The sequence below is a fragment of the Crinia signifera genome, chromosome 5 (assembly GCF_055691185.1).
Source record: "Crinia signifera chromosome 5, ASM5569118v1, whole genome shotgun sequence".
Lineage (NCBI taxonomy): Eukaryota > Metazoa > Chordata > Amphibia > Anura > Myobatrachidae > Crinia > Crinia signifera.
The window spans coordinates 259,531,159-259,557,410 of NC_139221.1; the positions used below are offsets into that span (position 1 = coordinate 259,531,159).

Sequence of the window (26,252 nt, forward strand, 5' to 3'; positions counted from 1 at the left end):
AAAGTCAGCAGCTGAAGTCCCTGAACCGTTTATTGTTTTCTTGAGGCTTGGATTATTTTGTGAGTCTGTATTCCCCAGTGTCCTGCATATTATAGCAGGCAGGAGATGGACCACAGCTTAAGGTGTTTTGGTCAAGCAGACAGCTATGTCTGTCCAGTTTCCATTTGTCTTGGAACCCTCATTACGCACCACGTTTGGTGACATTGACGACGCCATCTTTACAATCCCCACAAGTATTACAATGAATCGATATATTCTATAGTGTTACCTAACTTAAAATTCAAATAAAGCAATCATTTAACACACAATAAAAAGGTTTGCTTAACAATTACACTAATAGGTTGGGGTTCCATAAACTGGCAGATCCGTTATATACATGCACAGCTGCCTCAGTAAAAGTCTTGATAACCGTGTTTTTAGATTGAGTCATTTATTTTATATTCTCAGGAGTTATCACTGTGGAATAATGTGGTTTCTCCACAGATGCTTTTTACAGTTAGTCAAAGTTAAAATGTGTTCTCTAAAGCATTACTTACTTGCCCTTTATGCCTTCTAGTGATACATGTATATAAGCTCTGTCTTGAGATTTTGTATTACTTTGGGGTCTTTTTTTTTGGTAAGGGGGGGGGGGGGGGGGGGGGCATTATACATGTAAGTTTCAATTCATCACTTAACATAATTCCAGAAAATTGCATTCATTATGTTTGCAAGTTCTTGGCAGCAAATTAAGTAATAATCCCCTCAGAACAGAGCGTTATTAGTCGGTGTATTATTGTTATAGGCTGTATGAGCTGTTTCCCTCAACTTACATTGCTTAGATGTAAGTAGCAGGAGAGAACTGTAAGTTAAAGTAGAGAAGAGGGCTTTCACAACAAGAGGTCAATATGGCCCTGCTCTGAGGAGCTAACAATCTAGTGGGAAGGGCAGTGCCAGATTAAGCCTTCGGGGGCCCGGGGCACTATAGACAAGCCCCCCCCCCCCCCCCCCCCCGCACTTGTCATTGCTGGCTGCAAACTGCATGGGAGAATGTTACACTGTCAAAACACAAAGTAAAGCCAGTATAAACTCGGTCAATGGGTTACTCTCTCTCTCTCTCTCTCTCTCTCTATACATATATATATATAGATATATAGATATATATCTATATATATATATATATGAAAAGCCTGTGTATGTCCCTCTGTACCTTACTCTGTAGGACTGTAGGAGACCTCACAGGCTCAGTGCTGCCTCTGATTAAAAACCCTCCCATGACTAGGCTGCTGCTGCTGCTCTACTCCATGGGCCTGAGAAGCATGTAATGAGCTCCACCAAGAGCTCAGCACAAACCTCTCCGCCTCTGCCCTCTTGTGCAAAGTGTCATGGGACTTAGTCAACTCCCAGTAATGCACTGCACACTTGTGCAGTCAGTGCGCCTTGGCACCCGACGCTCAGCACCATTAATAATTGTCACACTGGCAGATAGGTGAAGCTGCAGCACTACCCCACTCCCATGTACAAAATCTTTTGCTTAAAAAAATAATATATTTTTTAAACACATGCAAACCACAGGGGGCCCAGGGGTACTGGCCCCCTTTGCCCCCCTTTAATCCGGCCCTAGGGAAGGGGCAACAGATGACATGAGGTGCACGCATATGGGTACTCAGAAATAACCCTTACCTTTGACTGCATGTACTGTGGCAGTGGCAATCTGACTGATTGAAAACATTCTAGTGTTGAAAAAGCTAATATCTGGCATCATATAATAAAACGAATGTCTTCAAATTATGCAGCTTGCTAGATATCTTTGCACCTTTCTAAATATACAGTATGACTGGATCAAGTAATAGAACATTTCTAAAAAAAATATGTATTTGCCCAATGTCCGGCACTCCTCATAAGAACAGCAGTTACTCAGGTGCCATCACAATGGATGCTGATAGAGGTAATCAAGGTGTGGCAATCCATTTGTACACTCTTGTGTCTATTTCAAATTGTAAAAATTGGAGTGCTTCACCTCAATTATATAAAAACACACACACATATATATACAGTTGTGCTCATAAGTTTACATTCTCTTGCAGAATTTGTGTTGTCATGATTTAAAAAGAGTAAACAAAGTTGTTTGACAATAAATGGCTTCACCCAACCACTAACCATGAGTGAAAGAAAAGTTTGTGATTTATCATTTATATTCCCCGACAAATGGCCAGAAAATCACAAATTCTGCTAGGGTATGTAAACTTATGAGCACAACTATATATGTTAAAAAATACATTCCATAGATGAGACTGAATGCTTTAAATGATATGACCTACAGTAGTTACACCAATAGGCTTTTGAGCTTTAGATTAGTGGTCTCTTAGATAAATGACATTAATTGATATTGGTATGAACTACTGGTATGAAATCGACACTCAACTTCCCACAGCCTTTCAGTGAGATTCCAGTATATGACTTTGTAGTGAACACATCGTTCATTCTCTACAAACTAAACACCACTCATGCCTGACTAAATCACTGCTGTATGTATTAATCATTCTTCTGAAGAAGGAGCTTGTTTCTTGAAGAAGAAGTTGTTAATTAGCGTAACTTCATATCCAGGTGCATTTTGCTTTAATGGTTATGTTATCATTTCTCTTGGCACGCTTTCAGTCACTGCACCGACATGCTGCAATTGGTCAGCAGGACCGGACGGTTTGATACATGTGTGTTTATGTAAAGACAAGTGCATCATCTCAGAGTAAAAGGTGGTGTTTGTCTTAAACAAAATACTTTTAAAATGTATAATCTATAATGCCAAAAATAACACATTTTCAGCAACAAATCCTTTACATTCGTTCCATAAGAAGGCATGCAAACTCACTTTTCTCACCTAGACCTGTACTAGCTACACCAGGTATGGCCAAACCTCCAGCTGTTATGAAACTACACATCCCAGCATGCCTTGCCAAAGTTTTAGCATTTTCTAATAACAAAACTAACAAGGCGTGATGGGACTTGTAGCTTCACAACAGCTGGAGTGCCATAGTTTGTCCTGGGCTACACAGTTGAATAAGTAAAAAAAAAAAGGGATGAATTCCCTGTGAGTTGTACTTCGCTCCCTGTCACCAGTGGCTGGCAGGAGTAACAGTGCTCTTACCATTTTACCAGCCTTTGCCCACATTTTCCTGTTCAATGCACACTGGACTAGAAGATGATTATATGTGTTTATATATAACCCTAACCCACCTCCTGGTGCCAAAACCTAAGCTTTCACCCCTTCTGCCTGAGAGACGTTGGGAGACCCCATAGATCTTATGGTGGGAACTCTAGTGATGCCGGGATTCCCGGCTCTGGTGTCTGGATGTAATAAATTCCAATCCACATAATGAAGGCAGTCAGACTTTAATGATATGCATATAAAACATACAATATCAGCCACAGTATGGGATTGTGGAGGTACATGTACCGCCTTATTTCTTATATAACCGAAGCCTTTTCTAGAGAGGCCCAGTCACATCCCTAGCCAGCCGTGAACCTTTAGTGAATAGATGGGAATATACTGTAGCTTTCTCTCTTTTAGAAATATGTATATCTGGTAAAATGAAAATACACATATTTCTTTTTTTTTTCTCTTCGTTCCAACAATTGCTGATCTAATGCTTTTAAAATGATGTTTTGCGTATTTTATTCTATCACGCCTCTACAATTAAGTCATCTGTAATATAGGGTGAATAAGTAATTACTTGCCCATTTCTGCCATCATTACTGCGGTCACTGACACTTTGCCCTTATTGTGTAACTATCGCACGTGTTTGGTAGTACTTTAATTTGAAGGTGGAAGTTGACACAGTAAAATGAAACTTGTCTGTATCTCAGAAAGCATATGTGTGACACTCAGCCCTTTGTGTTAGTGAGCTGTCTGACAGATGAGTACATCTTTAACAGTCGATACAGCTCTCGCTCCTATTATACTACATGTGTTAAAATGTTCTGTTTGAGACATACTTATAAAGATGATTTCCTCTAAGGGACTTTAACCTTTGTGTCCTCCACAGGAGGCTGAGGGTTTAATACAGGTTAACATATGCTATCCTATAGGGAACCTAGCCTCTGTTGTCAATTAGACCACATCAGCCGGCAGTGAGTGAGTCCGCTGGAAATCCACATGGATGAGAGATGGAAAAGAATACCCTTTATGACAAAACCAGATTAAAACGATCTAATAAATGCATACCTTATTTAAAAAAAAAAAAGAAATGTTGGATACAGAAGGATTATATATTCCTATGTGGTGGTTGCATAATACAGTAACATGGAAAGAGTTATGACTTTTTTTGAAAATAGTATTTGTTTTCTGTTTGCAAGCTCAGAGCCCAATCTGTAGGGTGTCTGTGGTATGATGCCTGGTGCCCTTCGGTAATAAAAGTCAGTCTAAACTTCAGTCTGATTCTGGCTGCAGATCACTGAAAAGGGGGCGGGTGCTGATGTCATGTGATGTCAGCCGTCCACCCCGAGCAGGCATCGACATGCCACGCCATAAAATGCTGGGGGTTTCCCTGCTGCCACCTCCTGTCCACCCCTCCTGGAGTGACCAGCTCCTTCACCCCCGGGGTTTTGCATGCTTTGTTTTTGGAAAACAAATAATTTTGTTGCGACTTGTATATTCTTGGTCAAAGCAAATTCAGGAACATATTTCACTGAGGACAATATAAACCTATTATTTTTTTTTTAGTTAAATAGTTTAATTAGTTAATCATCTATACACCTGAATGACCGTATTATTGTCCAGAAAGTCATAATTGATCTCTATGTATTATTATATTAATATAGAATAGAATAATTGAAGTTCTCTATACAGAGGCCTGTGTCATCAGACCCAATGTGGGTTTGAAACAGCCTATACTTAGTGCAAATGATTCCCCCGAAAACACACAGATACAGTAGGGTTGCCGACTTTTTTAATCTCCTCTCCAGGAGAAGCCCGGAGAGGAGACTTTCAGCATGAGTTCGGGGGGCTGGGCTTGAGTGTGACGTTGTTAAGCCCCGTCCCCATGATGGAAAATTACTCAATTAGCCGATCTCCGTGGAGGGGGTGGGGCTAAAATGGTGCAATAATGATACTTTAGCCCTGCCCCCTCATTGGCAGAACAGGTTATGTAAACGGCGCGGTCAGGTGGAAAGGTCCCCCAGAACCGGGTCAGTTGCCCACCTTTCCGTGGGACCCGATTTTTCGGGTAGGCAACCCTGAGAGACAGCCTAGTTACCAATAAATACAGAAAAATACGGTCTATGGTGCTAGAGAGGTCTAGTTACCGTATGTCACATCAATTACAAGTGGAGTGTCCACAACTTTACTATGACCGCAACAGGCATACGTTCATCTCAGCATCAGCTCCTAATAGTCTACATAGACATTGATCTGTATCCACCACAATCATATGTGGACTCACCAATAAGCACTATCCACCAGTGTGTCGGTGATCTGGTTTCTCCCTGGTTATAGAAGGCTTTTTCAAAAAATGAACACAGGGGGCCAGATGCACTAAGCTTCATAAGTGATAAAGTGGAGAGTGATAAACAGCCAGCCAATCAGCTCATGTCTGACATTTTTGTGTCATGGCAGGTAGGAGCTGATTGGCTGGGTTTTTTATCACTCTCCATGCATAGCCGCATAACCCCCCACCACCACCACTTATGGCTGCACTATGCATATGCGTGTCCATCCCCCCGCATGTAAGCACTGAGCGGCTTCCCCCCCCCCCCCCCAGCGATGATAGCGATCATCACTGTCCATACACGCGTGACATAATTGCCCAGTGTGTATGGACCAGTTCAATTTGTTTTCACCGATTTGACAGAGACTGGCTACTTTATGTATATTTATAAAGCTATATATTTATATTTTGTTTCCATTACATTTTTGGATTCCCATTTGTTTATTAGCGCCGAGGAGCTTAATGCAGCGCAGTTTGTGATTGGTCATTTGTACACTGCTTAGCTTATAGGGAATACACACAGCATTTGAGAATAAGAGGTGTCTTAGTAAATGATGTCTGATGCATTTTATTCCTTATTTTTCACCTTCCATAACAGATACAACCAGAGGGAAAAGAAACCAGGAGTGTGATGGTGTGGAATACATTTTTATCTCTAAACACTTGTTTGAAACAGACATCCACAATAACAAGTAAGTTGGACCATTCCACATCCTTGCCTGACATCCTTCCAGTTACGTGTGTGAGAGATAATTCTATTAAGCAGCATTTCTAGCATGAAGAGTCTCATTTTGTATATACACTAGATCCCCAGTCTTCAGAATACCAATGAAGGTGTAAGAGCCATGTGAGAACACAGTGCTTTGCAGAAGTTGGTCGTGTTCCATGCAGGACACTGCCAGAAAACCAGCGGCTCTATGCGTTTTCTTCAGTTTTATGTATTATTTACAGAAATGTTATAAATACACGACTGTTAGTAGCTTTCCAATGGACTAAACTGACCTGGTGATTTTTATTGGTGAGGGGAAGGGCCGTATAGATATGGGCAAACAGCCTGGTGTTAGTTTTCAGATTAATTGCCCATCTTGAAGCTTGACGTTAACCCTGGCAGCATTCTTTCTAGGAAGCAGAGACGTTTCATTATAAGTAACACCAATGTAGTTTGTCGTACATGTCAGCAAGACATCAGTGTTCATGAATTTATTTTCTTAAAGTGACCTAAGGATCACTGGAAATCATGGGGGTTCTAGAATTCATCAACTGGGATTTCAAGATATTGCCACAAAGCGCTACTGCTGTACATAAAGAGGGATGTGTTAATATTTTATGGAGTCTTTCAGTCTTACTATACAGTCATTCAATATTTGGGACACTGTTTTTATATATATATATATATATATATATATATTTCACCATATGTCCTGTTAGTTTATGTTTTTTACGATGAGTACATTGAATTTAGTAGAAATTAGTCTAATGTTTCCTATTCCTATTTTTTTTTTTTCCACAAACTTCTCTGTCCTCTACAATATCACTAGGCAGGTGGACACAGTCAGGGCATAATTCGGGGTTGGGAATAAAATAAGACCTCTCTGTACAAACCATGTTGCAATTCAAGGGCAGCAAATACTTTTTGTAAGCAGGGTAATTTTACATGTTGCCCACACAATGCTGGGAAGCCATTTAGGAGGGGTCCAATTGCAGGTGAGAAATACATTTTTTTTTAAAGAAACCTCTGGTGCATTTTTCCCCGCAGGACACGTATTGGTCAATTCAAGTGCTAGACTAAAAATGTGAAATCAATGTGTCTTTTTTCGAGTACCTCCAGAGCAAGTCTGAGTTTTCCAAAAATCGTTAATTTTAGAAAGAAATCACTGGGACCTCGGTTGCACCTCCCATAGCTTATAATAAGTCCACTAGCCAACAAAGGCAGCTGCCCAGCAGATCCCAGGGGCCCGCCCATGACCAGATTGCCTATCAGTGTACTGGCACTTGAAGTACAAAATTATTTTTATTTTTTTAATTTACCTTACTCCCACGGAAACCCTTCCATCTGGCAGCTGTGGCATTTACGGTGTCTCCGCCCCCTGCCAACCTGGCGTCTATGCCTTCTCCATTCTCTACTGCTGCCCGGCGCCTGTGTCCTCTCCCTCCTCCTCTCTCCTACCTGACCTGGCGTTTGTGGCACCGATCCCCTCTCCACTGCCCAGCGTGTCTGTCCTCTCCCTCCTCCTCTCCCCTACCTGACCCAGCATCTGTGACCTCCCTCCTCTGCCCAGCTTGTGTGTCTCCCCTTCCACCCTCTCTCCCACCCCACCCGGCATATGTGCCCACCCCAGTCACTGCAATACATCCCCCTTTGAGCTACACCGCTATACCATACAAACCGGGACACCAGCACAAATATTAGATGGGAAAGCAGGTGAGACATTCATCATATCACCATATCACATCTTGTTAACATGAACTGCAGGTCACATCTATATTCACTGTTTGTTCAATCCCTTCTCTTTTAAAAAAAAAAATTGTTCTGTTTTTATATGCAGATTGTATTCCCTTCCCTCTCTCCCACCCGACCCAGCAACTGTGATATACCCCCTCGCTCCTCTGCCGCTACCCGGTGTGTGACTCCCACCCGACCCAACATCTGTCCCCCCCCTCCTGCCCTACATCTTTCTCTCCCCTCCCTACCCCCCTACGTCTCACTCTCCCCTCCTGGGTCCTGCACAAAGAAATTGGATAACCGTTCTTTGCGCTGAACTGTAGGAATCCATCATGCATCCAACCGTGCATAACAACTTTACAGAAATTAAGAAGCTGTTTTCTACACATGTGCAACTGGGAGAAACGCCACGCCATCTATTGGCAAATACATAAACCCACTGCAATTAGATACAATGCCGTTACAGAAAAAGTTAATTTGGGCACACCTTACATTTATAGCATACATATTACAGTCAATTCCTAATTTTCCAGTTATGCGTTACTTGCTTTCAACTACAGTATCACAATTAATGAATGTGCTGCATTATCTTAAACATACTGTAGGCCAATCAGTGATCGCATATCATTGGTTTCCTGGGAGCTATCCTATTCGCCCTGTTAAGCCAGCACTTGCTCCAGCTTGTCAGGGAATTTGTTTTCCCTTGCCTCAAGCAGGCAAACCAAAATACCCAAAAGCAGCATGGCTGCGTTGGCCAAAAAATCACTGGTTTGAACATGTGCGTTTTCAGAGTGAATGTGTCTTTTACTGGGTGATCTAATAAGATTGCCCGATAAACAAATATTTAGAAACATTGGTTTTATCCGGAGTAATTGGATAATGGCTGCCTCCACTTTTTTTTAGGAGACAAGTTCAAATGAATAAAAAAAAAAAAGTAGGCCGGTGATTATGTTTAAGATTTTATTAAAATGATTCTTCTATTGGACATGGGTTTGACCTCTCTACTGCATAAGCAGGCACTAGCCCTGGAATGACCCCCTCTCCTAGAAATCAAACACCCACCACTATGTGTTACACCCAGGGGCGAATTTAGGGGTCAGGCCGCCCCTAGGCACAACATTTTTGCCCCCCCCCCTATTTTAATATAATCATTATTAAGGTATAAGTCTATATATATATATATATATATATATATATATATATATATATATATAGATTACATACAAATTTTACTGTAGCCCACCTCAAAAAAATGTAAAGCAGTCTGCTAACTGTATGGAGGACCCAGACGGAGGGAGGGTGAATTAACTTTATGTGCATTCTCAGTCAGTCTCTCTCACACTGAGTGACTGCAGGGAAGTTTGCGCTGCTCAGCCTAGCTGCTTTCCCCGCCGGCGGCAGTGAGCCAGAGCAATTCAGCTCAGCTCACCCAGCGGCGGAGCCGGATGCGCAGGGGGACCATCAGAGATAGCCGGTGATGTACTTTGCATATGATGAATCATGGCGGCGGCGGCACTTGCCGCTGCCCACCCGCTCTGCCATGCTGCTATTTAAAAGAACGTCAGCCTGCTGTGCCGCCCTTGATTGGTGCCGCCCTGAGGCCAGTGCATCACGGGCCTAGCACAAATCCGTCCCTGGTTACACCCGCTGCTTACCAAAACATGTGAGGGCTACATTATACATGTCCTGTTCCCTAGTATTCCGTATTATCTAGACCTTTCCGCTGTTTTAGTGCATGACACTTGTAGGAGTGTTTTACTGTTACAGATCCTAAACAATGTTTCAAATGTGGAACTTTAAAATACATAAAATGTAATATGTGGTAAAGTCAATTCATGAATACCACAGCACAATAATAACTAACGTTTAAGTCTGCAGTGTTACTGGTAGATGCCATAAATCAAAATGTGTGCAGTTGATATTCTAAGTCGTAAGATTGCCTGTCATGTGCCATTCTATGTACATAACCCAAGGCTGCGGAATCATACTGGAACTTGTAGTTCAACTAACCCCGGCGAGCCTGCATCTTCCCTAAAGCGTGATTGGCAGGAGAGCGCTTGTAGCTTTGTGCCCTTAATGTTTCAAGTTATCTTGTTTTGGTTTTTAAGCAGTAGATAAGCATTTATGGCAGATAATCTGCCATCTTCTCTCTGTCAACAGTGACAAAGCCTCCGCGCTTTAGATACTGGCAGCCGACACTGGCTATACCTCAGTGTACAATGAAATTTCAGTAGTTTCAATTGTTTAACTTCTGCAGTGTTTTATTGCAGAGCATTAGCTCAGACAAAGAGCTGATGGAAAACATTAGTGAGCTCTAAGGCCGAAGTGTTTTTTCTTTGCCGGTTAACTGTAACACTAGCAGGTGTTACTGATTTTGAAATGTAAAATACAAGGTTTATATATATACCGCTATATATGTTTAAAAAGTGACACGCTAAAGAACTTGGCAGAACTTCTTTTTCTAAAACATGGTAAGATAACATAGAAATCCTTCTGCTTCCAATTTAACTTTATGAAAGATTTAGCAAGATCCCCTTTCACTTCAGAAACTGACTTCCTTTTTTTTTTCTTTACTTTTAATTCGATAAGGTTTATTGAGTACGGCGAGTATAAAAACAATTACTACGGCACAAGCATAGACTCCGTGCACTCTGTTCTGGCAAAGAATAAGGTTTGCTTACTGGATATACAGCCTCACGTAAGTATAAGAAGCAGTAACACAAGTTTAATGTTATGAACTTCATTTCATATAGATGTGTGCTTGACATTTGTTATATTTGTTTAATGGGATCTCACATCACTGCTGTGTTTGAGATGGGAATTCAGTTATGGGTGAAAGGTGCAAATTGCTGTTGACTCAGTCTTCAAACGCCGGCAATGGCATCCTGATGTGCCCCTTTGCGCAGCCCAATTTGCCCCCTTTTTCCTAAGAGTGCTCACTACTCTGTGCGATAGGAAATACTTTTGAGTGAGACCCCGCTGCCATAATTTAATTCCCCATTTAGGGGCAGATGTACTAAGAGTAATACAGTAGAGAGTCAGATAAACTACCAACCAATCAGCTGTCTTTTTTGCAAACCCATCCTGCAACATGGCAGTTTGGGGCTTATTGGCTGGTACTTTATTTTACTCCTCTTTATCACTCTCCAAGGATTTGGACATTTCACCTGTATTATTGTCTGTGATTGTCAACTTAACTCTATTTCCCTCTGCTTATCAGAAAACCGCCATGTTATATGGAGCTTAGCCCATAATTGCACAGTCACACAGGGAGACCAGTCATTGGCTCCCACAAGATCACACTACCCACCCAGAAACTCTGTGATGCTGTCAACAGTAAGATAATCTGATTGGCTATGATTCGTTCTATACCAAAACCACTTTACAACAGGGTTCAGCCGAATGAATAGACAAAATCGTCAAAACAATAGGGCAGATGTATTAAGCCTGGCAAAGAGATAAACTGGAGAAAATGTGGAATGAGATAACGCACCAGCCGATCTGCTCTGTTTGAAATATGACAGTTGGGAGTTGATTGGCTGGTGCCTTATCTCCTTCCACTTTATCTCCACTTTATCTCTTTGTCAGGCTTAATACATCTGCCCCAATGAGTCTCTGAGGACCAGAGCAATACAAATATGCATGAACTAAATTATAACCATGTATTATTAGATTAATAATTTTGAAATGATGAAATCCAACAGTTTTAACATTGTAAGAGAATATTATATAAAAAATTCCTTGGAACACCCCCAGCCAGTCTGGTGTAGAAATCTTTAGAAGTGGCTCCCAATAGGGAGTACAATCAGTGGATTTACACATAATAATATGCTCAGCTGCTTCTCCTGATTTCAGTACTATCAAATATGTGGTTTTCACACTGTTACCCACAGTGCACTCTTTCCCAGCCACTTAGGTTGCGGCTAGAACCACTTCTGTTTTGTGAGTTTTCCCATCATGCACTGGGTCCACATATACCTGGAGGGGGAATATAAATCTGTGGTGAGGGAGCAATATGCCATACCTGAAGCAAAGCTAGCCCGCGAGGGTATAATCCAGCTGCAATAAAATAACCTACACCTACTGCATGTAAAATACAAATAAAATAAAAAAAAACTCTGTGAGGGCATCTAACTACTTCCGCCCTCACCTAATGTCACATCCTACCCACAAAACAGAAAAGGATCTAGACACAACCCAGCCACTTACTGGTCCTTTCCAGCGAACACAACATGGCTGCTCACCATCTATGATGCTTTAATGTACTCATGTAGCTGTGACATCTGTAGAAGAAGCATATGTACAGTAAATGATAACTTTATTGAAATCAAATTTATAGTTTTGTATAAATAATTGTAATGTCATTTTTTGTGTTACGGGGAAAGCTGAGCTAGCAGCTTTTTTAATGGCTAATCTGTAGTGGATCTCTGGAGGAATGGTTTCCATGTTACTGCTGATTAGGCTCCGTCTCAGCTAGAGTAACACAGTGTCCTGAGCTGGCCAGAGACTTGTGGGAAGAACACGTCTGTTTAATCTTGAAATGTAATAAAGATTGTTTTCAGGATTAGAACTGCAGGTGACACCTTTTAGTGAGATTCATTTACTGCATTCATTTGAAAAAGCTTTCAAAGTCAGTGAGCTCTGCCTGCGATCCAAGAAACAGTCTGTGTACTGACATAGCATGATGGTAAAACGTCCAGCATTCCTCTCCCCAGTAACATTCTGCAGACAGAAGGTGTTTTCCTCTGTATCCCTCTGCGTAACTTCATCTTATGCCTAAACGCTCTAAAGCCAAGTATCAGATGTTATTAATGTTCACAGGGTTCTCCTAAGGCGAAGCACCTGATTGTTCTTACATTGTCTCCATGTTGTGCTGTGTTTAAGGTCTGTCACTCAAAATGTTGCTTATTCTAAACTTGGGGAGGGACGTACTGTAAGTAGGCTGGGGAGAACACAGGAGGGCAGTACATATATCTGACATGCAGTTGTGCCATTGTATTTGCGAAGTGCTTATATCCGTACTGTAGATGTTTAGTGCGAATTGTAACGCAGCGCCCAAAAAAACGGGACAATTGTAGAAAACTATTATGAAGCCTCTGTATAACATTTTCATTGATAATTGACCAACCCGTCTTTACTTCATGGATCTCTTATTGTTGAGCGAAACCAGAGTACGTCCATAACGATTTCTAAAATGTGCGTAATTGATTTGGTATACGGTCATTGGGTTGACCTTTTGACTGTCAAGCTTCCTATTGTCGACCTAATGCTTGTGTCAACCTCCGGACCCTGTTGACCGTCCCATGTCGACATCATTCTGATGTCGACCTAAGGGCTGTTAACCTTCAATGGTCGTCCCAATGCATGTCAATTTAAAGTTGGTTGACGCAATGACCATACCCTGTCATTTTTTTCCTGATGACTTTCTAGTAATAAATCTATATGCAACTAAAACTGTAGTTTGCTATGAGGCACGGTAAGGCCCCATGCAGTCGTAAGTCCAATTTGGCCACTTTTCAGCGGATTTCAACAAATCGGGCTGAGAAATCGGACTAAAAGTCTCCAAATCGAATGTTTGCCATCTGATCCGATGTGCAGTCCTGTGCACATCGGAGTCAGAGGTCGGACCTGCTGCATAACTGACCTCCGACTCTACCCCCCTCCCAAAATCGGGGAGCTGGATAGCATATGATATGTTACATGCAGAAGGACAGGGTGGCTCAAAGGGGATCAGATGGCCAGGCACTCCTGCTGAAAATCGCAGTAGTGTATGGCCACCTTTAGATATTTCTATCAAGTGACATTATATAGCAGTTGTCTCTTGGGAGACCTTAACAGGGCGGGGGGGGGGCTGGATTGCAAACTTTACTTTCAAACATAATAAGAGCTGCTGCCATGCTGAGACTTGTAGTGCAATGCAGAATAAAGAACAAGCATGAACTAAATGCTAATGTGCCATTTTTACATGCGATAAATTGCATGCAATTTATCGCATGCAATACTTCCAGGGAGCTGAAGGCGGGAGGCAGCTGATTAAAAAAAAAAAAAAATAAACATTCAAAGGAATTGAAGGCTACTGATTGACTGAGAGAGCTCTCTAAGCAGTTGCCCATTCTTTCGAATGTTTTTTTTTTTTATTCTACTGCCATCCACTGCCCACCGCCAGCTGCAGAGCTGGGAGAGCGCCTCTACTGCACTGTGCTTTGGGATTGGATGCAATACATTGCAGATTCTTAAAAGCACCTGTGATGTGCCGCTAATGGCTGCACATATAATTTATCTTATGTGCAGCCCGTCCGACCGCCGATCCAATGCCCATGGGCCCGCGTGTTGGATCGGATGTCAGATCATCCAATTTAGCCTGATCTTGGCACAATCTGTCGGATTCGGGTGAAATCGGACTCATATCGGACAAGGTATAGGCACCTAAAGAATATTGATAATCAAAACAATTATAATAAACTGTACATTATAAACAGTGGCGGATTCAGGGGGGGGGGCATCCGGGCACGTGCCCCCCCTGTCATTTATTTTGTAGCTGAGGACCAGGGCTTTCCAATGAGCCCAGCCCCGTGTCTCTAACCCCCCGGGAACCGGAGATATCGCCTGGCAAACCTGTAACGTTTTTTCCCCATAGGATAATATGGGACCCGTCAATTCCGACCCCCACCCGGTTCCGACGGCTGCCAGATCCCGCCCTGGCATCACAGAAGCTTGTGGTTGATTTCATTCAATTCCAAATCGCTGGACCATCAATATGATACCAGGCTGGTCCAAATCGGTTAATCGGTTCCAGAGATATTGCATGTAAACCGATTTCTTTATTTTTGAAATGTCATTTCATGGCTGTTCATGTTCTTTGAGGGCAGATAACTCTGGAACCACACGTTTCAGTTTCACTGGACCAAAATCATTCAAAGCCCACTCAAAAGTTCTTCAATATAGTACTTGTCTCATGTAAATAGGTCAGTTGGTTCCGAAGATATAGCCGGTTAAATGAGATAACTGGTTAAAGAGGGGAGGGGGGGAGGGGTAGTTTTCTCTCCCCCTCACACCAGAAAATGCAGGGACTAGGCTGGTGTAAAAGGGGCCAACCTGGGAATGCATTTTCTGATGTGAAAGGGGTATTATTTCAAATAGCCGGGACCTGCAGTGCTCTGAATACAGCCAGGCTCTGCCACTGTCAGCGGCTATCACTTCTGCCTGGCGGCGGCTGTCCCCCATTTACCACGAGCATGTATTCCCCCTTGGCAATGAGCATGTAATCCCACATGGCAACGAGCATGGAACCTCTGGCAATGAGCATGGAACCCTTGGCAATGAGCATGTAGAGAAGCAGCACTTATGTAGCATAATTTTTAATAGGTATTATGGTGTTTGGCATAACACATAATGGACATAATGGCGTGTAACTTAACGTGTAATGGACATTATGGTGTAAATGTTTAATGCGCGCCTTTGGTGGACAATATCCCTGTTTATGAAGTGTATTGTGAATTTTGGCTTAATCTGTGTGGCATTATGTGAATTTTGTCTTAATCTGTGTGGCATTATGTGAATTTTGGCTCAATCAGTATGGCATTTTATGCATTTGGCTCAATCCATTTGGCATTATGTGAATTTTGGCTCAATCCGTGTGGCATTATGTGAATTTTGACACAATCCATGTTTCAACTACATCCCTAACTTTTGTCGCCATGGTGGGACTGCGTGCTTTAAATGCCAGGGCCTATTTTTAATTCCATTCCCACCCTCTCCTGCTGCTCTCTTAGCATGTACACTGGCACCACTAACACCGCCCCTCCCCCACCCAAACCCTTTTTTATCATGGTGCCCCCCCTGTCATTTTATCCTGGATCCGCCCCTGATTATAAACAAGGTTCTAATCAAATGGGCAAAAATGCATGCCCACTTACCACGTCAGGGTAAACCGCATCAGGTGGGTCAATAATATAGAAACACATTATATACATTTATCTAGGACTTACCCATAATACTGCTACTTCTAATATATAGATAAACAAGGATCTGTACTTAAATAAAATCACCTAAGGGCAGATAAGAGGGGTGTTAGTCCTAGTAGAAGGTGTCTCTATCTTCAAGTGTACATTATATACACAAATTCAGAGCAAAGGGGGAGCTAGACGGCACACCACAATTGTAAACATAATAAGAGGTGCTACCGTGCTGAGCCTTGTGTTGCCATGCATGCAGACCTTATGTCTGTGGTAGCTGCAATCTTTGACACCTCTGGATGAATGCATAGGACCCTGGGTCAGAATCACATGGGAGAAAGGCACAGAAAGCATCCCTGTGTGTAACTGCCTACACATGTCAGACTGTTTTGTGCTGCCATAGCCCAAATACTTTCTGAATTTCATGCGTCTTTGCCAAAGTCCACCGACCCATTGTATATTTTGCCCCTTGTGCACATCGGGGGATTCAGATATCTAATTCCTTCTTGCTGAATAGACACCTCTGTATCTGAGGCACCTGTGATCGAGAACTACACACGGAGACTCTGATCCTAGTGTATTCTGCATAACACCAGTCTGACGTTTTCTTATTTCCACATACCTGCAAGTTTCTTTGTTCTTGTAAATGTCCTTTGCGATTCGGACTTATCCCTTTATTCCATTTATGAAGTTTTCAAGCAGCTACTTCTTAAGAGCACACTTGGGACATTGTTAATTTAGTCTTCCTAAGATTTTATTGCCATTCTAGCACAATCCCTCAGTTTTATGATGCCCACCTGACTCAGCGAGTATTGGTCTCCTTGTGCTTACTCAGCAGTATCTCTAATTCTTGCCAAAGATCTTGGATGGAGTTTTGAAAGTTAAATTATCATTATACAAAACTTTGTACTCAGTGGGAAGTCCCATTTATAGAGCTGTAAAAGTGCACACCTAAATGTGTTACAGATCCCTCTGAAGTCTGTCAGGAGATATGTTCTGTGACTGCTTTACTGTAGTATATTCATAACAGGGGCTCGGCTGTTCTAAATGGCTGCTATATATACACATAAAAACACAGTTTATAAAAGAGTTTCTGACTACATGTCCCGCTTTGTATGTGAACAATAAAGTTTTTCAAAGTATTGATAACTTTTACCAGAGTTCATATTCTTTTGGGCTATACTCTTTGTTTTTCAGCCATATCTTTATATCCTTGTGCACAGTTGTTTCCATTGTCCTTGGATATGACATAATTCTGCTCTTTGTATACAGTGGATGGAGCACAGAAGATCTGTGCCATAACAAAGGACCATAAAAAATAAATACACCGTACTTGATGATGTAAGAAAGCTGATGCAATCTGTCCATTGTAAATGGGCAGTATAACCCAACATCTGCCACATGATTTATATTTATACTACTGTCATTAAGTAGTGCCAGAGCATCACAGCAAAGTAAACCCTCCTCTATGGGGAACAACATACATTATTTTAAGGCCACCATGGTAAGTAGGCTGTGTTGGTGCAGCAGGATAAGCTAACCATCGGAGTGCCTTCACTCGTGTGTCCTTCCTCTAACAGCAGCATTCTACAGTATGTCCTACTATTTCTAGGAATGATTTGCTGATTGTAAAACCTCGTACACACGGGGAGACTGGTGCCCCATGCTGAGCAAGCTGCCTAAGTACAGATCGCTCAGCACACATCGTTGCACAGAGGCGATGCACCTGCAATCTGTGCAGAGCAGTATTTTGCCTATGCTAATAGGCAAAACACTGCAATGTAAGCAGGATATACTATGCGTGTATTGACTTTCTGTGGATGATGTCTATGCTTGGAACTGTGCATCACCATCGCTATAGGGTGTACACACTGAGCGATATGAGATCCATTTCTAAGCGATCTAGTCAGTGAGATTCAGAGGCGGATTGTCCGGACCAGATGTCCCTCCAGCTGGGCCGCGGTTCCAGGGCTGCCGGAACCAAGCGGCTGCAGCCTGGTCACAAACGGCACCATTGCCAGGTGGTCACAGAGTACAGCATCGCCCAAAACAAATATGGCAGCCACATATATGAATATATTATAATTACATATGCGGCGGCCATATTTGTTTTGGGCGATGCTGTACTCTGTGACCAGCTGCGGCCACTGGTCGCTGTCCGATGACGACGAGGATGGTGAGTAGTGCCCCCCCGCCCCTGGGCTGTATCGTCAGCACACACACACCGTTCCCGGGCTGAATTTCTATCCCAATCCGAATTTCTATCCAAATCTCATGTTTTGACATCCCATCCAACCCAATGCGTGGTCCTGTGGGGATCAGTTGGGAGGTCGGACAGGCAGCCCAGAGCCCAAGTTTTGCATTTATCACATCAAGTGCCAAATCATGTGAGAGCCCTCCTAGGGGAGCTGTTGGGGCAAACAGGCCTAATGTACTGTATGGGAGCCTTTAGAAATAGGGCTTACATCGCCCCGTGTATATGCCCCATTATACTGGCAGCTTAGAACTACAGTGCTGCTTTATAAATAAAACATAATGATGATTATATAAACATGAAATAAAAATGTTGTCAAACATTGTGTTTTAAGACACTTTGAGGTAAATTCAGTTTGAGATATTGAATAAACATCTGCTCGTTCTCCCTTTTCTCCTGGAGCACTTACAGCATTTTGACTGGTTTCCATTGTAATTATCCTGCCTCTGCATCACCAGCGGACGGCTGGGATCTCACTGGCTGTGCTGGCACACTGCAGCGCTCTGCACCATGTTATAACAATAGCTTTATTATTTGGACATTTTCCATGGGCAGTCTGAACGTGCATTAAATAATGGATTCATTAGCAACACCATTTCTAGCTGTGCCTAAGAAGGAAGTTCTAGGTAAAGCTCGCGTAGGGTAAAAGGGTCACATAGCTTTAAAAGCGGAGAAAGAAAGCAAGACTTTAGATTTGATATATGATGTATGACTTTCATATACGTTCCTGCAGTACAGGACAATCAAACCAAAAATACATGGTGCCTCTTATTAAAGAAAAAACTAGATAGATGAATGTTATATCCACTATGGGAACTCTGTACTGAATAAAATGGCGTGTGTCTATATATTTATACTGAATGCCTATACGCGACATGTCATATGTGCATCAGAATAGCGGACTGGAACCCTAATTACTGTAAGACCATTTCTGGCAGCCACCAATTTTACTCATTTACTTAAATTGACTTATTTGGATGACAACAGAGAACAGTAGCTTTGCAATTCCAGAAATGTTAGGTATGAAAACAGTATGCAGATAAATGCTGGGTTTAATGGTTCTTGATGAACATGAATTACTGATTCTAATGTTTTCTTTTTAATCCAGTGGTTCCTAATCTTTCTTGAATTGTGGCACCTGGGAGTACAGTATATCACCATTTGTTTTACAGAACCCCCCTAAGATAAAGACATTTTATTGATACAATTACAAAAGAAATTGATGAAATTGAGCAGATTGCGCCTATTTGGCATCCTTGGGGTCAGTTCCGTTGTGGTGTGTAGTTACAGTACGCTTCTGATTGCCCATATAAAGGGATAGAAAGTATTTCCATGTTTAGGTCAGTAATGTTTTTCTAGTAAGGTTGAAACCCTGATTTTTTTATAGAAGGTGAACTTGAGCTACGCACAAATATATGGTTTATTACCACTGTGCAGCTCGGTGAGTATCTGTTCCCTGTGTGATAGCTGTGCAGCTCAGCGAATATATGTTCCCTGCGTCTATAACCCCCAGGGTACATCTAACGTATACCTGTATGTACTATGTATATCTGTACTGTCACTGCTGAACTATTACCGAACCAGCTGTTGCACAGCAATCCAAATCTAATTCCTAGAATACTCAAGTATACCTGGCCAATAAAGCGGATTCAGATTCACATAGTCACCACCGGGTGCCGGACGGCTCCCCGACAGTTGGGATTCCGACAGTCATTACTCCGATGTCGGAATCCCGACTGCTCCCTCGTGGGGGTCCACAACTCCCATAGAGGGAGAGTAAAATAGCCCGCAAGGCGCTTCATTGCGCTCCCCACGCTGTGCAGTCGGGATTCCGACATCTGACTAATGACTGTCGGAATCCCGACTGTTGGGTAATTATACCACACCCTCACCACTTGGAATGTCAGTAACTATCATGTTCTTCTGCTACAGAAGAACTTGCTACCTGTAATGTCTAGAGCCCTGATTGCATGGCTTCTGGATGTTTATTAATTTCTGTTGTATAGAAATGAATAATTCCCCTCAATTCTGTAATAAAGGCTATGACCATAAATTAATTCCTGGGTGAGGGTTATGCCCGGTACACACCAGAATGATGCAGATCGTTCACGATCTTCATCCGATCTGATCCCGATCAGATCGCAACCTGTACCCACTTGAATGGTAATTTTCAGATCCTACCTGCTGCAGGTACGATCTGAAAAACGACGAAATGACCCGCGGGTCCGCGCAACGGATAGGGATCGGATCTGAAATGGCGCAAAACATGCTCAATTTACATACAGTCGGTCGAGATTTTATCTAAATTGGGTCATTTTAGCCCAAGTCGTTCTGGTGTGTATCCTACATTAGTGTCTGACCAGGGATTGGGTTGGGGAGGGGAGCTTCCCAGATTACTTACCAGTACTGATCTATTAGTGCTAATTGAAGAAGTATAAGGACTGTTATCATGTTGACTAACATGATAACAGTCCTTATCAAATAACATTTGAAAATCTCAATATAAAATACATAATTTTCTGACATTACCTCCAGCTCCTACAATAAAAGAGATTCCTTACCTAGAACCACTTCTACAGTATGACTGTATCCTATCAGGCATTGCAGGCAGCGTGGAACCTCTCAGTAGCGGAGTATTAAGGCTACGTGCTGTGAGTGGAAGACGCTTCCTTGACCTATTTTATTTAAATTCCATGTGAACATTTTTGTTGCCAATAGACAAACACTGAGCTGATCCTCTCCTTACATAAACAGTGAGGGTAATGCGGCAAGAACATCCACTGGATCAAACACATTTGGGCTTTTTTTATGCACAAAAAAAAGAAATAAAATTGAAAATGTCCAGGTTTTCACGGCTGCCTTTAATGTAGCTCCCAGTCCAGGTATGACATCACCCTCTGTAGTTGAGAGGGGAATTATTAATAGACAGCAATGGTGGCTGACGGTGAACAAACGGCCTCTGGGCTTAGTTAGAAGTGAAAATATCCATTCCGTATGTTGACATAGGTCTGCTTGAAATATAATTGCCACCAAATTCAAAAAGCAGAGTGTAAGCTTTGGGCATAAACATGCCTACTGGCTGTGGTAAGCCTAACACCTGCCAAACTGATCAGACTTTCCAGGACTGGCAAAGCGTGTGGAAATGAAAGCCTGCTAACCAAAGACATAACAGCAGATATACAGTAAGTGGTTTTAAAGGAAATGTTAGCACACTTGCATACATATTTGAAAAATGTAATATGTTTCCTATTATTAAATGCCTCTATTTTCAGGAGACGGATGTCTAATTTTTTCTCCCCCCACTTGTAGAGCATAAAACACTTAAGGACATATGAATTTAAGCCTTTTGTCATATTCGTCAAGCCTCCGTCTATTGAACGCTTGAGAGAGACAAGAAGGAACTCCAAAGTTATCTCCAGCAAAGATGAGCGAGGATCATCAAAGCATTTTACAGTAAGTGTTCTGCATTTGCCTCCCAAGAGGCTGAATGGCTGTCATTTATCATGGGGTGTAGGTTTAAACATTTTTTTCTAAGCCGTTGGTTTCCACTTGGATGGTAAAGTATGGAAAAAAAACCCCAGGAAAACCTAATGACCATGTCGACCTCTGAATGTGTCGACCAGTAGTGGTCGACCTTATTAGTGTTGATTGCCTGCCGCATCCCAGCACAGAAATGCTTCTGGATTCTCTAGAACAGGCATGTCCAAACTATGGCCCTCCAGCTGTTGTGAAACTACAAGTCCCATCATGCCTTGCCACAGTTTTGCTATTAGGGGATGCTAAAACTATTGCAAAGCATGCTGGGATGTGCAGTTTCACAACAGCTGGAGGGCCATAGGTTGGACATGCCTGCTCCAGAATATAGCATGGAATTATTATTTTAATTTGTTGTTGTTGTTTTTTTTGGGGGGGGGGATGGGGGGCGTTCTGTGACTTCTGTACAAATTTCTAGGTTCAGTGTCAATCATATAATCATACTGTAATATCAGAATATATAAAATGAAGAATTCCAGACCACAGATTATGCAGTCCATGAACTGTATTGTGTTTCTTAAATAGATTTTATTTCCCACTTACAGCATGAAAGTCCCATATATAATAATGCCTGTTAAAGGTAACGTGGCAACAAGTTTTATTGTGTGTATTTCTAGAGCAAACTGTTATTTTCTGTATAAATCTTTATTATTTAAAACATTTTCAGTCTTCCAATTAAGGGATTATGCATAGGGATTTATACAATCACAAAAATTTAAATGTATTGGGTATTTGGCAGAAAATGCTCATTATCTTTATTTAGAGCAGTAGTAAAAAGTAATTAGGAATATTAGAATTTTACCCAATAGCCGTTATAGAAGCATTCACGCATACAATCTTTTAGCCTGTGCACCATGTAATAGATGAGATGAGCCTCATGTAGTCCCAGCATCTGTTTGAGGGGTCCCCTGGTTATATCAGATATTATTCAGTAAATTCATTTGGAAAATGAACTTTTTTATTGTGTTCCCATGTCATCCCAGAACAATAGTAAACTCACACGCCCAAAACAATGTTGTACTGGTGGAATGACACAACAAAGGTGGAATGACACAAGTCATCGCGGTACTATTGCGGACTGATGTGTACCATTTTAGAGCAATGGCACACTGACGTGTCGCCATAGAGTAATGGCGCACTGACACGTGCCACCCCAGAGAAATGGCGCACTGACACATTCCATTCCAGGACAATGGCGCACTGGCATGTGTCATTCCAGAGCAATAGCTCACTGACTTGTCATCCCAGAGGAATGGCGCACCGACAAGTTTCATCCCTGGATAATGGTGAGACATTGTTGAACTGACGTATGTCATCGCAGATCAATGGTGCACCCACACATGTGTCATTCTAGAGCAGTGGTTCCCAACCTGGGGTACTAGTACCCCTGGGGGTACTCTGCAGACCAGTTGGGGGTACTTGAAAATAATATTGGTAATGGCAGACGATGAAAAGGTCTTTTGATGGCTGAAGAAGACCCATTGCCATGGAGCCAAACCATGTTGTGTCCTATACCTGACCAGCAATCCACTGGGAGCTTCCCATGCTGCCCTCAGACATCAGCAGTCATCTGCCCAGCACTGACAACGGTGGAGGAAACAGCGGCATTAATCCTACTGGTGTTAGCGGGTATTCTGGAGATAATACACAACCAGTGTCTAGACACAGAAGGGCATGATTCCTTGCTGTATACCACTCCTCCGCTCCTCCTTAATATAAGGACATGCATAAGGATCCGCATACCGCTAAGTACTGTCCATATTTCAAAATAAAAAGGAGGGGGTACTTATCAATGAAAAGCCTAATCAAGGGGTACGGGAGAGAAAAAAGGTTGGGAACCACTGTTCTAGAGCATTGGCGCACTTACATGTGTGATCCCAGAGTAATGGCGTACTCCCATGTGTCATCCCAGATCAATGGCATACTCACGCTTGTCATCCCAGGACAATGGCGCACTGGCATGTGTCATTCCAGAGCACTGACGTATTTCATCCCAGAACAATGAACAATGGTGGACTCACATGCGTGTGAACCTAGACCAATGGCGTACTCAGGCGTGTCATCCCAGGTCAATGGCTCACTCAGGCTTTGTCACTCCAGAGCTATGGTGCACTCATGCATGTCATCTCAGAAAAATGGCATTTATCAGACCCCTTGCACCCACCCATCCCCCAGACAGTAGGTAAGTATGTACGGCTGTTAGAGCTGATTGGTGCCCCTGTACAGAAAAGAGGAAGGTGTATTGTTGCCACTTTGTGTCGCCTGTGCAGGGTGTGTTGCTTGTCTCCTGCATTACATCTATATGCCCCCCGCAGCAATGAAACAATTTGGTGGAAAGCAGGCTTTTCTTTTTTTAATAAACACTGATAATTCCTTCCTGCCATTTCATTTGGGACTAAACTAGACTATTCCATTAATGTGCTTGTTTTGCATTATTTCCTTTGCTGAATAAACATAGCTAATAAACATGCAGGCAATCAGATTACAAGCTTCATATATCCAGTCTTGCTTCAGAAGAATTCTCCATCTGTAGTCATTTCGTGTACAGTCTCCTTGTTCCCTGACCGCTAGTTTGTCCATGCAAATCATCACTTTATTGGTTTGAGCTGTTGGTAAACACAGGAACATGCCAGAGATATATACTCGTTAAGCTTGGTTAGCAAAAGAATCCATTGACAGAAAGGACATATACATCTCATTAGCTTGTGGTCTCTTGTGTTTCTGTTTGTGCATCCAATATAATTGACTTTAAACATAGGAGGAAAGGGAACATGTGAACACTGGTGTATGGAGTCTGCTGTAATGAGAGGCAGGAAGCTGGAAGCAGTTTGTCTGGCTGTGTCCCAAACCTTACAGAATATATATACAGTGTTCTGAGATGCCCTCAGTTGAAGCTGACTGCGACACGTGGCTTGTCAATTGCTAGTCTGTCTCTGTCACTAGTTTCTAGTGAATGGGTTGGATGCATTCCCATAGACCCTTAAAATGGCTGCACTGCAGGTACACTACATGTCCACTTTAATGAATAGACATTTTATAATAAAGATAAATTCTTACTCAACACTCTCTCAGAAAACCCAAACCTCTACTAGTCTGGTATTCAGTCAATAAAAAATGAGTCTTGTGGTGTTAGGTTGTTACGTTGTATTGCCCTTCTGTTTGTAGTCCATGTTTTTTCCATATATGGTGGTAAAATATATTGGTCTGTGGTTGCACTCCAGCGCTCTTAAAAAGTGGAAGTGTAAATGTACTGTAAGCACCGCCATTTTCGAAATGGATGGAAGCCACAATATAATATCGAAACTGATTGTGATATAGGACAAAAAGCTCAAACTGCAGCTCATAGCATACCAGTTATAAGCAAACAAGCAACTGATTATCTCACAAATAAAATGCATTGTAAAACAAGCCATTTTGCAGAAGAGCACCGTGATACAATCTACAATTTCTGTGCAATTCCACTCTATATTTGTAATCTCTGCTTTTTGCTGAATGTATTGTGTATCAATAGGACTGAGTCAGTCATTCTATTGTGCGGGTCATACATGATAAGGTAAAAGTACCCAGATAAAACACGGATGAATTCTAAGTAGAACCTTAATTGGCAAATTCAGATTTTAAAAACTTAAAAAATGTCACACACCTAAATGCAGAATAAGATGAATATGCCACAGAACAGAAAATGTAGCTCTCCTGTATTAATTGGTCTAGCTAGATGATTGCATTACTATTAATTAGGCTCTGCTTTCTGCACTGCACTGCCATGATATATTATTGTTCATTCTAGCACCTGCCATCTTTGAAAACCCATGCAGTTCCTCTTCTCTGCCTGGGGTGTCGCTGTCTGCTGTAGTGCTTCTAGCACAGTGTGGTCTGTATATCAGTGCTGATATGCAAACCAAACCAGAGCTAGAAACACCACAGCAGACAGCGACAGCCCAGACAGGGAAGAGGAACTGCATGGGTTTTCAAAGATGGCAGGTGCTAGAATGAATACTAATATACTGTATAATGGATAAGCACCATACTTTTTAAGTTGCTTTTGAAAAGGCTGCTTAATGCATTTAGTAGGGCAGGCATTCCCAACACACTTCCCAACACACTTCTCAAGACACACTAATAGGCCATACAAAAGGTTTCTATGTAGTCTATTTTCTATTCTATTTTGCTTATATAACCAAAATCGAATGCATTTGAATTAGATTCGATCCCGATGCACGGCATCGAAATCGAATAGAAAAATAGACTGCAGGCAAGACTATATAGTACAGATCTGTGCTGTATAGTCTAAATCGATTGTGTACACTACGCCGTTTGCTCCTGATTTGATTGAATAGAAAGTACATTGCACTGTGTGTACCACCCTTTTTGGTCCAGATTTTAGTGATATCCAGGCTTCAGCACAGATTACTTAACTAGGTGATTCATCGCGCCCTACGGGCGCTCTTCACACCGTCATAAGGGGCTGCGCCCCTTTAATTTGTGAACGTTTGTATATGAGAAATATGGTTAGAATTGTATGAAAGATGCCCTGTATTGCAACTTAGGTGTCCGCGAATCGCGGGAGGGGGGGTCGCGGGGGGTGCCGCGAATTGCAGGAGGGGGGG

At 42.2% G+C, this 26,252-nt stretch overlaps 1 protein-coding gene across 2 annotated transcripts in view; it reads left to right on the forward strand.

Annotated features, from left to right (window-relative positions):
- The window catches only part of MPP7 (MAGUK p55 scaffold protein 7), a 372,855-nt gene that overhangs the window by 341,489 nt on the left and 5,114 nt on the right, over positions 1–26,252 (forward strand). For both annotated transcript variants that reach the window (XM_083188909.1, XM_083188910.1), the window contains 3 exons: positions 6,058–6,151; positions 10,492–10,600; positions 21,421–21,564. In XM_083188909.1, the coding sequence (XP_083045035.1) occupies positions 6,058–6,151; positions 10,492–10,600; positions 21,421–21,564 (347 nt within the window). The remainder of the gene's footprint in view (positions 1–6,057; positions 6,152–10,491; positions 10,601–21,420; positions 21,565–26,252) is intronic.